Raw genomic sequence first — 13,228 nt, 5'->3', positions numbered from 1 at the left:
AAAATCAAAACAGCTCAAACTCTACTTGACAAACCCATTAAACTCACCACCACATACACTATCATTGTGACATGGTAAGATGCTTAACTTCTTATTCTTGGTGGGACTGTAATCTTTCCATTTCTATATTTGGGTTAACATCTCTTCATCTGAAAAAAGCTAAATGTTTTCCCAAGCTTAGACCCGGTTGCACCTTAAAAATATGTAGTAACATACCATTTCAACAACTTCCACTTGAGCATTCAGTCTAAGATGATATAAGAACATCTGAAGATCCTTCTTCATTTGAATGCTATTATCATCCATTTGAGCAACAGTGAAGATACGCATTTTACATTTTCTCCAAACCTACAAAAAGATACATTATAACAATCTGTAACACTGTGATTGCTATCCACGCATAATTCTAACAAAGTGAAGGAGTATTTAATTGGAAATGCTTAGAACCATTCATTGCTAGAAAATGAAATCCCAGCCATTTTCTGCTGTCCTTGCCTTGTGCTGTCGAAGGAGAAATGGCAGTAACATCAGCATACCACCATCATGAACAATCCACCATACATCTATGTTTCCTTCAGTAAAACGTTCTTGATTTGTTGGAAATAAGTCAATGTTTTTAGCCACCAAAAGTGCTTGCTGAGCTGCTGTTGTTTCTCGTACAGTATCTGCAAGGGAAAACAAGACATTTAATCACAAACTTCTAGTTTTCATTCCCAGCTTTTGTTTTTGTTTTAAATTCAGAAGCTTAAACAGTCCCAGATTATGCTGAAGCAAAAAAGGAATACCCTGGGTGTTTTGGCTCTGGCCAGTACAGAGTTAATTTTTGCAGTAGCCAGGAGGGGGTGTGGCTAGAACCCAGAGGTTATTTTATACCACCTCACATCATTGCCAAGGGCAGCGGGGAGTCTCTATCAAGGAGAAAGGGTTCCTTCCAGTTGAGTAAGCAGAGTGCTGGTTCTGAGCCAGAGGGAGGGGTTGGGTGGTGCTGGTTCTGAGCAGTAAGGAGGGGTCCAGTGGAACTGGTTCCAACCTGGAGGGAATGGATGGGGAGGCATGACTGTGATCAGGTTGAGCTCCACAGTGAGCATTTTTGCATGTGAATCACTCTTTCTTTTTTATATTTTTTTGTTATTAATATTTGTTACTGTTGCTGTCCCTATCTCATTGCCATTTCCAGTAAATTGTTCTTTTTTCAACCCATGATCTTCACCCTTTGTGCCTCCAGCTCTCTGCTCCAGCCTGCCACAGGGGAGAGGGGGCAAGTGAGTGAGCAAGCAGCAGCATGGTTTGGAGAGTCTCAGTGGGAACACTAAACCAGGGAGTACCATTCCTAAACCACAGCTGTCTTTATTTGACATCCAACGTTGGGAACAGAGAGTTGAGATAACAACAGATATACCCAGAGTGGGTTAGAAACAAATTTGATCCAAGAATTTATTGTATTAGGTATGGAAACACTAGTCACAGTGTTGCTTTGTCTGTTCATGTGGGTGTGATACCTAGCCCTATATATATCCTCATGTGTGCTTCTGGTGATCATATTTTTCAGAGTAGGGAGAGGGATCACAATTGCTTTGCTGCTATACTATGTGCTATCAGTTTATGACATGATAACATCATGGGCAATGAGGTCATTTGGGATGTGTATTCAGTGTTGCTCTCCTACTCTTATCTCAGATGCAACCTTTGGGAGTGCATTAATAGTCATACCCAGTTTGTGGGGAGAACAGGGGAGGATGCTTTTCCCCAGCTTTTCACCCCCTTTTCCTCCTTCAGGCCCATTACAACAACTTTTGAGAATTTTGAATTCCATTTCGATGTTAAGGAAAGCATGTCCTTGTTGCTAAGTTTACCAGGTCTCCTCAGTGCAGTCTACATCATATTCAGAGTCAAGAAAGATTTCTAGGGAGGTTATTCATAGATCTGCCCCAAGGGTCGATAGCCATGAGTGGCATGGAAGATGGGAGAAAATGGCGCAGCTTTGGAAGGATTATTCTGCTCCAATGGTATGGAAGTTCACCCAAGAACAACTACAGGACCCTGATAAAGTGACAGAATATTTGAAAGAAAAATGCTTTGGCAATTGCAGCGAGGCACGCAGTTATGCACTGTGCTGGGCCCTGACTACTATTTATCTAACAGTGCTCGATACTAGACAGCACTCTCAGGGAGAAGAGGAGGAAAGCAGACCAACAGGCACTGTGGCCACTAAAACTGCAGCTGAGCCAGAGGAACAACATGTTCCAGTAGCAGTTGTGCCTATATAAAAGACAAAATCCAAGAAAAAAATCAGTTCGCTTAGTGATGGATGAAGAGGAAGCAGGGCCCTCACAACAGAAGGAAGAGGCAGGGCCAGAGACAATCACCAATCCTTGATTCTTGGTGAGTTGTGAGATACACAGAAAGATTTTAGCCACCAATTGGGGGAGACCCCAATGACCTGGCTGCTCTGATGCTGGGATATTGTGGCTCATGATATAAAACCAAATGGTAGTGAAGCCAAGCAACCGGGACCTCTGTCCCGGGATGTGGACATTGACAGGGGGATTGATAAGAAGAGAGAAACTCTCAGCCTCTGGAGGTGACTCCTGTCAAGCGTGAGAGAAAGGTATTCTCTCAAGGATGATCTAGTAGTGCATGCAAGCAGGTGGAATGCCATGAAGCAAGTATCCAGTACCTGAGAGAATTAGCTGTGCTAGAGGTAATCTGTAGGGATTCAAATAATGAGCAGTCCCCTGTAGATCCAGATGAGGTCCAGACTTCCCTGTGGTGGAAGTTTATAGACAGCATGCCCTCATCGGCTGCCAGCTCATTGGTATTGATGTCATGGAAAGACAGAGAACAAAGACTGCTTCTGGCGACTGCCCGACTCCAGCAATATTAAGCTCATCTTTTTTCCTCCCTACTGACCTGTGCCTCGCCTGTGGAAAGACTGTCCAAGACTGCAGAAAGATTTGAAATATTTAAGCAAGTCTGAGAGGAAATGCCCCATGCCTCACCAGTACAGAGTCTCTGCTATTGGGAGCAAGCATGCCCTGTCTCAAGAGTGAGGCTATGCACCATGAGGTAATCTGTGATTTTACCCGCATAACCACAGAGAAGACATGAGGAAGTGGGATGGAAAACCCACCTGTGCCCTAGCAGCACAGGTATGTATGAACAACAACCACCACAGGAAATTCTTCAAGGATAAATGCTGGTCCAGTTTCCAGTGGACAAGTCCTCAGACAGAATAGAAGGGCTGATGTTACTTCCGATCCTCTTCAAGGGACCTCCAGTTCATATTTACAAGAAGTGTGAAATGAGCACTATGACCAGGACTAAAGGGGCCCTGCCTCCAACCAGGTGGAGGAAAGGGACTGCGTGGATCTGATGGCCTGGCACATCAGACCTACAAGAGTATATATAAGGCTTTAGCTAACACTGGTGCACAATGTACCCTGATGCCATCAAGGTATGTAAGGGCAGAATCTATCCCTATTTCTGGGGTGGCAGAGGGATCCCAACAGCTGACTGTAGTGGAAGCTGAAGGAAGCCTGGGAACAAATGGCAAAAACACCCCATTGTGACTGGCCCAGAGGTCCTGTGCATCCTTGGCATAAATTACCTCAGGAGAGTGTATTTCAAGGACCCAAAAAGGTTTTTGGGATATCTGCTGTGGGGACAGAGGAAATCAGACAGTTGAATACCTTACCTGGTCTCTAAGAAGACCCTTCTTCTGTGGGACTGCAGAGGGTCAAAGAACAACAGGTACTGGTCGCTACCACAACAGTGCACTGTCGAAGTATCACATCAACCAGGACCCTGCATCTCCCATCCATGAGATGATTTGTGAACTGGAGAGCAAGGGAGTGGTCAGCAAGACTTGCTCACCCTTTCATAGCCCTATATGACCAGTGCATAAGTCCAGTAAAGACTGACAGTGGACTATCATGGCCTGAATGAAGTCACACCACCGCGTGCTTCTGTACCAGACATGCTGGAACTTCAGTATGAACTGGAGTCCAAGGCAGCCAAGTGGTGCCACTATAAACACTGCTAATGTGTTTTTCTCCATTCCTGTAGCAGCAGACTGCAGGTCATAGTTTCCTTTACTTGGAAAGGAAGGTGTGCAGTACACCTGGAACTGACTGCGTCAAGGCTGAAAACACAGCCTCACTGTTTGCCATGGACTGATCCAGACTGCACTGGAAAAGGGTGAGGCTCCAGAACACTTGCAATACATGTGGGCAACAGAGCAGAGGACATTTTTGAGAAAAGAGAGAAGTTAATCCAGATCCTCCTGAAGGTTTTGCCATAAAGCAAAGTAAGGTCAAGGGACCTGCCCAGGAAATTCAGTTTTTAGGAGTAAAATGGGAGATGGACATCGTCAGATGCCAATTGATGTGGTTAACAAAACAGCAGCAGTGTCCCCACGAACCAGCAAGAAGGAAGCACAGGCTTTGCCCAGGCACTGAGGAGTGGCTGAGGTCACTTTGTGTATTCAGCCTGGAGAAGACTGAGATGACACATTCTGAGGAGGCCCCACCATATAATCAGCTACCTGAAAATGAGAAGTGATACACTCTCTTTATTGACAATTCCTGCTGTATTGTATGGATCCATTGAAAATGGAAAGCTGCTGTATGAGTCGCAGAAGCCATTGAGGGACAAGGTGGATCAAGTCAGGTTGGAGACCTGAAAGCCATCCAGATGGCTTCAGATATCACTGAATGAGAGAAATGGCCAGTGTTCTACCCCTACATTGGGGTAGGTGGTCAGCAAATGCTCTGTGAGGGTGGCTAGACCGATGGAAAAAGACCAACTGGCAGCACACAGGTAACCCCCATCTGGGCTGCTGAACTATGGCACGACATCACTGCCTGGGTAGAGAAGTTGGCTGTAGAAGTACGTCATACCAAATAAACATACCCAAGAGTTGGGCTACTGAAGAACATCGCAACAACAGACAAGTGCATTGGGCTGCCAAGATTAAAATATCTCAGGTGCATCTGGACTGGCAACATTTCTGGCTCAGTGGGCCCATGATGCCTCACATCATCAGGGAAAAGATGCAACTTACAGATGGTCTTGTGATTGAGGGGTGGTCTTAACCATGGACAGTGACTATGGAGTACTTCAGATACACCAGTTGTGAACTCCTGATGCAGCTGGCAACCACCTAAGAGCACACCAGCCCTCCTGCCCTGGAAAACATCTAGGACAGATAGAACCCACAGTCATGGACTAAATGAACCCAACAGACATCTCGGAGGGGTGGCCATTGACTATGGAAATGATACTTTTGCTTATATATATAGATATGTGTGTATGTATATATAGAGATGCATATATTTGGAAGGTGTACAATCTGGACATGACATAGATGGCATAGAATAAATAAGGGGTAGATAATGTCTTGGTTCCAGCCAGGACAGGGTTAATTTCTTCAGTAGCCAGGAGGGGGTGTGGCTGGGACTCAAAGATTATTCTATATCACCTCAGATCATTACTGGGGGCAGGGGAAAGGGAGTCTCGACAAAGAAGAAGCAGTTCCTTCCAGTTGAGTAAGTGTGGTGCCAGTTCTGAGCCAGAGGGAGTGGTCAGGTGGCACCGGTTCTGAGCAGGAGTGAGTAATCAGGGTGACATGGCTGTCATCGGGTTAAGATCTGCAGTGACCATTTCTGTACTCTCTCTTTTGTACACTTTTTATTAGTAATTGTTACTAATATTATTGCTGTTACTGTTCATTTTCTTATCTCACTGCTGTTTCCAGTAAATTGTTCTTATCTTAACTGGTGATCTTTAACTTTTGTGCCTCCAATTCTCCTCTCCAGCCTGCAGCAGGAGGGAGAAGTTGGGGGAAGTGAGCAAGCAGCAGCATGGTTTGAAGAGTCTCAATGGGAACACTAAATTGGAGAGTACCATTCCTAAACCACAACACTGGGTTTAGTAACCAGCTTTCTTAGGAGAAGAAAAAGCAAAGCCATGGTTAAAGAGGGCTGAGAAAACTCACTCCAAATAAAATCAGATATGGGGAAATATTCTATTGTCTAACAGATGTTCCTATCACATTTCTTCCACACAGCAAATAGTTGCATAACATAGCTGAATGACAAATGCAAAGGAGAAAGTTGATAAATACATACCAACAAAATTTTTCCATGAGAAACGATTTTCTGTCTGCTTCCATGACTGTGGCCATGCCATTAGGACTGTGTTGTGCTTCATCCCTCCTAGACCAGCTGACTGAATCAAATAGGATATTCCATCTCTGAAGTTAGGAGACACCACAATCTGGCAAAATCCTTTAGTCTTTTCTACTCCCATTAAGGCCTTAACATTCTGCAAAAGAAATATAACACATGGGAAAATACAATCATCAACACTGATAGTAAAAACCAGAAGGAGCGACAGCACTAAATAATAGTAAAACTTTATCAACAATGTATAACATCAAGAAATCACTCATTCCAAGAGAATAAACACTATTCTGTGAAAACTAGAGCCCAAAACACTATCTCCCCAAAAGACACCACACAGTTTTTTCATTGTTTTAATTATTCAGCCTTTTATTTCCAAAGAAGAATGAATAAGACATGAGTAAAAACTCATTGATAAAGATAAATAAAGGAACACTGCTTCGGGTAAAAGTAAAACCACTGACTGACAAAGCAACATATGGTTGGAATGACAAATTCTTTCTTTTGGAGTTGGATGGGTTTGGAGAAGTGTGATGCCAGTACTTTAGAAGAAGAGGCTGCCAAAGTTCCTTAGACACCTTTGACATTAAGAGGCTGATTATTTATCAGTTCCCAAGATGGAAAAATAGATGCGTAGGAGACAATTGGAATCACTGTCTAAATACTGACAAGATAAACAGACCAGATTAAATATCCCACACCCCTTTAATTTCAATGTGGCTCTCCTTATTTGAACATTGACAAACATGCAGACACATAACCAAGTAATTTAAAAGAAGCATTCAAAATGGTATCAGGGTTGACTAGGGAACATCAGTTTTGGCATTTACTATTTTCTGATTAAATAAGCTTAACAATCCCATCATTATCAATTACTTGTGTGGGAGATCAGCGTGATTTCAGAAGGAAGAACCAGTACATCAATATTTGGAGTTTTAGAAGCACCAGAATTCCTGTCAAAAATCATCAGAAACAGATTTCATCATAGTATGTCTGGCACTGACATAGTGTGGCTTCACATCAGAAACTGTTTAGTAGAGAAAAAAGTCTTTAGAGAATCTGCTAGCAAAACTAACATATCTTTCTGTGCAAACAGCATCTGTGAGGGCATATCAGTTTAAATAGATACTTTTTTCTTTTGAAGAGACAGCCAGGAGAATCTTAATTTCCTACAGGTCTCCTAGAAACACCTAGTTTAAATTTTCCAGAACCAACGAGGCCTTCAGATGCTCAAACTTTTACAATTCATCTTCATTTTCATTTTAAAAGCAATAGTTTCCTAAGTCTTAACAGCAGATCCGACTTTCTAGGGAACCCATGGATTAGGTCTCCCTTAAATTCATTCCTTTTCCATCTCTCAGAAACATAGTTGACTTTAAGTTAAGCCAACTACAGCTAACATTTCAAATCCTCATGGGTAAACAGTTTCTGCTTACAGGGGTTATTTTCATTCTATTTCACAGGCCGGATTTTGTATTCTCTGTCTTGTTTTCTGCTCACATATGTCGATAGTAACAGCTTAATAACAATTACTTTCACAATGTATCAATTGCTAGACTTTTCACCATGTTTTCAAGCTAACTGCTCTTGTAGAGCCTTTTCATGAGATAGATCATCTGGCTTTATACTTTGTTATTTCAAAAACCACTATGGACAAGCCTGAATACCAGGGAGAAAAAAGAAACTGGGAGAAAATGGGCAGTTACCTATGTTAAATCCATTTCAACATCTCAAATGCTCATCTATTTTAGAGATATCAGGTATGAATAAATCACAGCTTGGTAGACTACTTGGATCAAAATAGTAGACATATCAATTGATACCCTTTTGAACAACACTGAAGACATTAACCTAATTTGGAAGATAAAATGGCAATCAAAACCTACTTTTGGACGTTTTATTCAATAAAATACAGCAAACACAGTATTTTCTCCAAATGTTTCCCCATTCTATAAAAATAGGAGTAGGAGAGTTCACAAAGGTAAGCAAATACAACTGCTATTATTAAAGAAATGTTCAAATTAAATTGTGTTTGTAAGTTATTTATTAACTTACGTTAATTAATTGTAGTTAGATGTCATCTTGAATTACATCACACCTATTATTTTTTCCTACCTCATCCTACCTTCCCTGGAGATATGAGATAAGTAGGAAAGAAAAAAAAAAAGAAAGAAAGAAAGTAAAGGATCTCAATAAGGATGCTGTTCACACTTTTCCAGCAAAGACTGCTCCTAATCCTAATTTTGCTATGTATTTCTAGAACAATGTAGAAAATCAGGTCCTTAATATTATATTATGCCAAACATCTGCATTTATTAGTTAATGTTAAATTTTTGTTAAATATATGCTATACGTTTTCTTTATATGGTAATTTGTTAAAACTCTATCTGTTGTGGTTTTTTTTTTTTTAAGAATGTAATTTGATTGTAAGACCAGGGCTGTCAATATTAAAGAAAATAAAAAGCTAAGAAGTAACTGAATTGTCTCATCCTACTGGAAAATTTTATAAAACATTTTGCTATGTACACCAACCTATTCTTTTATACAGTCATTGACTATGATGATAGCAAAATTAGATGCTTTATTCAACATTTTACAAGAGTTTCTTTTAATTCAATATATGAGTTACCCAAATCTGGATTCAACATTTAAATACTAATGTAAATTACAAGTATTTGCAAGATGTCTTTTACATACCTCTTCAGCTTTCTGAGTTTCCGTACATTTATCTAAGTAGATTCCCTGAAGAACAGAGCCCACGATAGTCAGTCCTTTACCAGCCTTCAACTGAGAGGTGAAAGAAAGCAATCTAGGGTGTTTCACTAACTGCTCATTATCCAAGTTTAACAAGACCAAAAGTTGAGGTCTGCCAAACAAAAAACCGACAAAAATAACCAACCAAAAAAAAAGTTAAGCATACAAACATATTCATAAGCAAGGAAGAATTGGAAAATTAGAATTAATAATTAATAAAATGTAGATTAAGAGCTGAATTCAATGGAAAACAGTCAACTATTAAGCAGGGAAGCCATAATTTGTGATAGCAACAAGATTTTAGGTACAGAATACCTACATAAACCACCATACCATCATTCTGAGAAGCTCCCTTAAAGAACAGTTTTACCAAGAAAATTACTGAATCAAAGTTATCACCCTTCCAATGTCATCTAGTACAACCTCCTGCTTGAAATAACTAAATATTGAATGCACACCACACTGTTTACAGTTCCATCCAGTTAGATTTTGAAAACTTCCAGAAACAGAGTAAATCACCTCTGGGTAACCTCTTCAATGCTTAATTATTTTATCTTGTTCTTTCATTCTCCTACCATATACTGCTGTAAGGAATCTGATTCCATTTTCTCAGTAACCTTCTTTTAGTTTTTGCATATTGACTAGTTAGTTATAACAGTTTTTAGCCTCCTCTTCAGCCTTCTCCAAGCTGAATAAGCATAGCTCCCCTCAGCCTCTCCCCTCAGGAGATATGCTCCTGTGCTCCAGCCATCATCTCTGTGGTCCTATCCACTCCAGGTTATTGATGTCATTTCTATATTAGGGCATATAAACTTGGATTAAATATTCTAGATGTATTCTAAGGAGTGCTGAAAAAAAAGGAATATTATCTCCCAACATATTTACTTCTCAACTGTCTATGTTCCTGTCGATACCCTCCAGCATGTCACTGCCAAGACACACTGCTGAGATTACTACTAGAAACCATAAATCCTTTTCACCAGAGCAGGTTCCCAGTCTTGTATCACTGCACTGGACATGTCTGTGCTAGGTACCCCCTTCCAGATTTTCATGATCTTATTGACCCATTCCCCTACCTGCATAGGTCCGTCCAAAAGGACAGTCAAACCCTTAACCATACTGATAAGTAGCCCAAATTCAGTTGCAACGGTATATTATATAAGGATGCATTCTATTTCCTTTAATCAATATCCAATCTGGTTCTTCTTCCCAAACCAACATTTTATACTTTTCCTGTCATTGCTTTTCATCTAATGAAGAGTTGGAGCATACTTCCTACCTCAAAACTAGTTCAGTTTGAGATGTAACAAGACAAACCAATTCTTGCAATTACACTGACACAGCAGAAGGATAACTGAAGCAGTCAGATATTTAATAGGAATATCAACATTACATTACATTGATGCCTCTGAGATGCCAAGTTCATCAATCCCAGGGACAAATGATAAAATAATGCCATTACACTGAAAGGCAACAGAATATTGCATGTGCATGCACCATACATCACTGAGCAGAGACTATAATTAAAGTACCACATTACATTCACAAGAAGTGACAATGTGCAAATATCCTTCTGTTTTTAAATATTAAGTAATTTTTTACATTGGTTTTGAAGAAAATTGATAATTTAACAAGTAAAACAAAATACATTGCAAAAATAGTGGACACCTAACTTCATTACGTATAAATGGCCAGTAAATGTGAGATTTTGTTTTAATGATATCTAAGCAATTTAGAAAGTGTTACTATTGAATGAAGCTATATAAAAAAAAAGAATGTCACAAAAATGGATTTAAACTAATAAAGGATCCTTCATATATTTATACAATGTATTTCAGATGGAACATATGCAGAAGCAAAAGAACCACGCTTAGGGAATTGCAGCATTTCTTCCATAGAGACAGTGAGACTCAAGGATACCTGTTCCTTTGAATCTGAAAAATCTATCAATAATCAAACATTAAAATTCTTCTGCACTTTCGAAAACTATGTCAACACCCCCATGAATTTAAACTGGAGTTAGTGTGCCCATATTTCCAGTAAAGTTGATTACATGCTGACCATAAGGTACATTCCATTGCAGTAAAATAATACTATTGCAATGACATCATCGCCATGCCCAAATTAAAACATTATTTTAATGGTGAATTTCACTTTGGCCATTAGCTTTACCAGCAGTATTCCCAATACACTGACATATTTCAAGAATTATGTGACTCTACCTCCAGTTCTTGGTGTGAGGAGGACCGTCTTCCACACGAAGCAAAGCATAGCGAGCTGCATTCAGAGACAGTCCTCGGATTCCATCGCCCCATTCTTTTTCCGCTCTTCAGGACACAGAAGAAATTCAATTAACAGAGTCCCATTTATTTATACAAAGGAAGTATTTTTTCTCATGTGGGGGATAATGGGCATAAGAAATGATCACTTTTTTTGCATAAATGCAGGAAAAAACCTTGTCTTGCAGATTTAAATCAGGATTGAAGACTAACCAAGGTGAAGCGGTTCCAGGTGCCCTCAAGGGAATTTTTTCTTAAGTATTTATTTACTATGGTCTATTTTATACATACTTCAAAAGCATTTTTGTAATTGTGACAGCTACTTAAGTTGCTTTTTAGCACTAGAATGAATAAGTGAAGGCTACTTAAAAGGAATTGTTTTAAAGCAGCAAAATCAATAAGTGAAGCTTGACTGTGTATGGATTAGTGTAATCTATCTTCCCCTCAACACTACCACCACAGCTTTCTCCACTTACTTTCCTTCCCAGCTTCTCTCTCAGATAAGCCTAAAGGTCCATCCACCTTCCTTTTTAACTCACTTTTAAACTCCCTATGTCTTCCAGTCCTTTTAATTCTAGTATTAGAATACTGAAGATTGAAAGTGAGCAGGAGGGTGGATTGTACTACGGCAAAGGGTCCAACTCCCTTGCCCATCCTCCCACTTATGAATTCATGAATACTCACTGAACTCTGCTACCTCTAGCAAAGCAGCTCTTTCTACAAGGTAAATGTCCTGATATGTGCCAACATTTGTAGAGCCTGTATACAAATTTGGAAATATGCATAATTTTCTGCATGTGCATGCCTATATACATGCACAGAACTGTTACCATTTGATCTGACTTCCTTGATAAAATAGGGAAATTAATTTCCTTATCATTAACCCATTAAATAGAGAAACCCAGGAAAGCATCTAATCTGGAAATAGAGATATTAGAAGATGGAGAATCCACACGGGGGAATGATTTATACCAGCTGATCCACTTAAGACCTGTGTTTAATCAGTCATCAAAACAAGTGGCCTTGCTTCAGTTTCCTATCCAAGATCTTACTAATTTTTTTCAGCATAGGGTGTATTTCCTTTGGAAAGGATAACATGCACATTACTGATCATAATCACCTCTAGTGTTTATTATTGTTGGTTAGGTGAGGGGGATTGTGTTGCTTGCTGTTTTAGTTTTGGTTTTGTTATGAACTCAGCATACTTTTCAAGTCTCCTACTTGCTCAGCATTTCCTATACATATGAGTCTGTCTCAAATGCATACAATGTTGCAATTTAAAGATTACCTAAGCCCTCAGAAAACAGATAATTTTCAGTGGATCCTCTGTATGACTCAGTATGATTAATTCTAAGAAGTGCTAAAGTCCGCACACAAAAAAGTAGAGTTTGAGCTTCAGCACAAAATAACAATAATGTAACAGTTCTGTAACAGTTGATATTGAGAGGTGATGTTCTTTAAGTACCAAAACTTTACACCATCATCTCTGCTCCAATGAAAGTTTCTCAGCCTTATTGGGTCTTATTTCAATTAGTTCTGGCTGTTGAGAAGCTTGGAAAAGTGTTTCCAAGGAAATTAGAATCTGAAAACTTACAACACTTAACAGAGATAGGATCTTACCTTGTTTCAAGGAATAGTCTGAATTTTATTACTTCAGTTGTATCTATTTTATACAAAAGTGCTTTTTGCTGATTGTTAAAGATATTAAATATAGAATAAATAAGATATATGGTCTTACCCTCTATATTCTATGTATTTGTATATACATCCTGCGATTAGCATGGCAATCAAAGCATAGTACCAAGAGCAAATGAACATCAAGGCAAGACATAAACTCATCCCCAGGAATGAAAGAGTCCTAAAAGAAACCATTTTTTTCCATTTTTTTAAATAGGCATGCAAATGTTCTACAAAGTCAATTTCTTATTTAAGCTAACTTCCAGAAAGGCCTTTCTTCTTCAGAGGCCATTTTATAGCTACTATAAAAGCAAAAACACACTATCCCAATTTCAG

The 13,228-nt window shown here is 39.5% G+C and overlaps 1 protein-coding gene across 4 annotated transcripts in view; it reads right to left on the bottom strand.

Moving 5' to 3' along the window:
• Positions 1 to 13,228, bottom strand: part of LOC116788091 (solute carrier family 12 member 7-like) — a 71,036-nt gene that overhangs the window by 11,466 nt on the left and 46,342 nt on the right. For 3 of the 4 annotated variants that reach the window (XM_032690480.1, XM_032690452.1, XM_032690461.1), the window contains exons 15-20: positions 12,954 to 13,073; positions 11,159 to 11,263; positions 8,880 to 9,048; positions 6,129 to 6,324; positions 496 to 665; positions 217 to 348 (exon numbers count right to left, since the gene is read on the bottom strand). In XM_032690480.1, the coding sequence (XP_032546371.1) occupies positions 217 to 348; positions 496 to 665; positions 6,129 to 6,324; positions 8,880 to 9,048; positions 11,159 to 11,263; positions 12,954 to 13,073 (892 nt within the window). Of the gene's footprint in view, positions 1 to 216; positions 349 to 495; positions 666 to 6,128; positions 6,325 to 8,879; positions 9,049 to 11,158; positions 11,264 to 12,835; positions 12,897 to 12,953; positions 13,074 to 13,228 lie in introns of all 4 variants that reach the window. The other variant, XM_032690471.1, reaches the window with a different exon arrangement.

The sequence above is a fragment of the Chiroxiphia lanceolata genome, chromosome 1 (genome assembly GCF_009829145.1).
Source record: "Chiroxiphia lanceolata isolate bChiLan1 chromosome 1, bChiLan1.pri, whole genome shotgun sequence".
Taxonomy (NCBI): Eukaryota; Metazoa; Chordata; class Aves; order Passeriformes; family Pipridae; genus Chiroxiphia; species Chiroxiphia lanceolata.
This window is presented reverse-complemented; position numbering and strand designations above follow the sequence as displayed.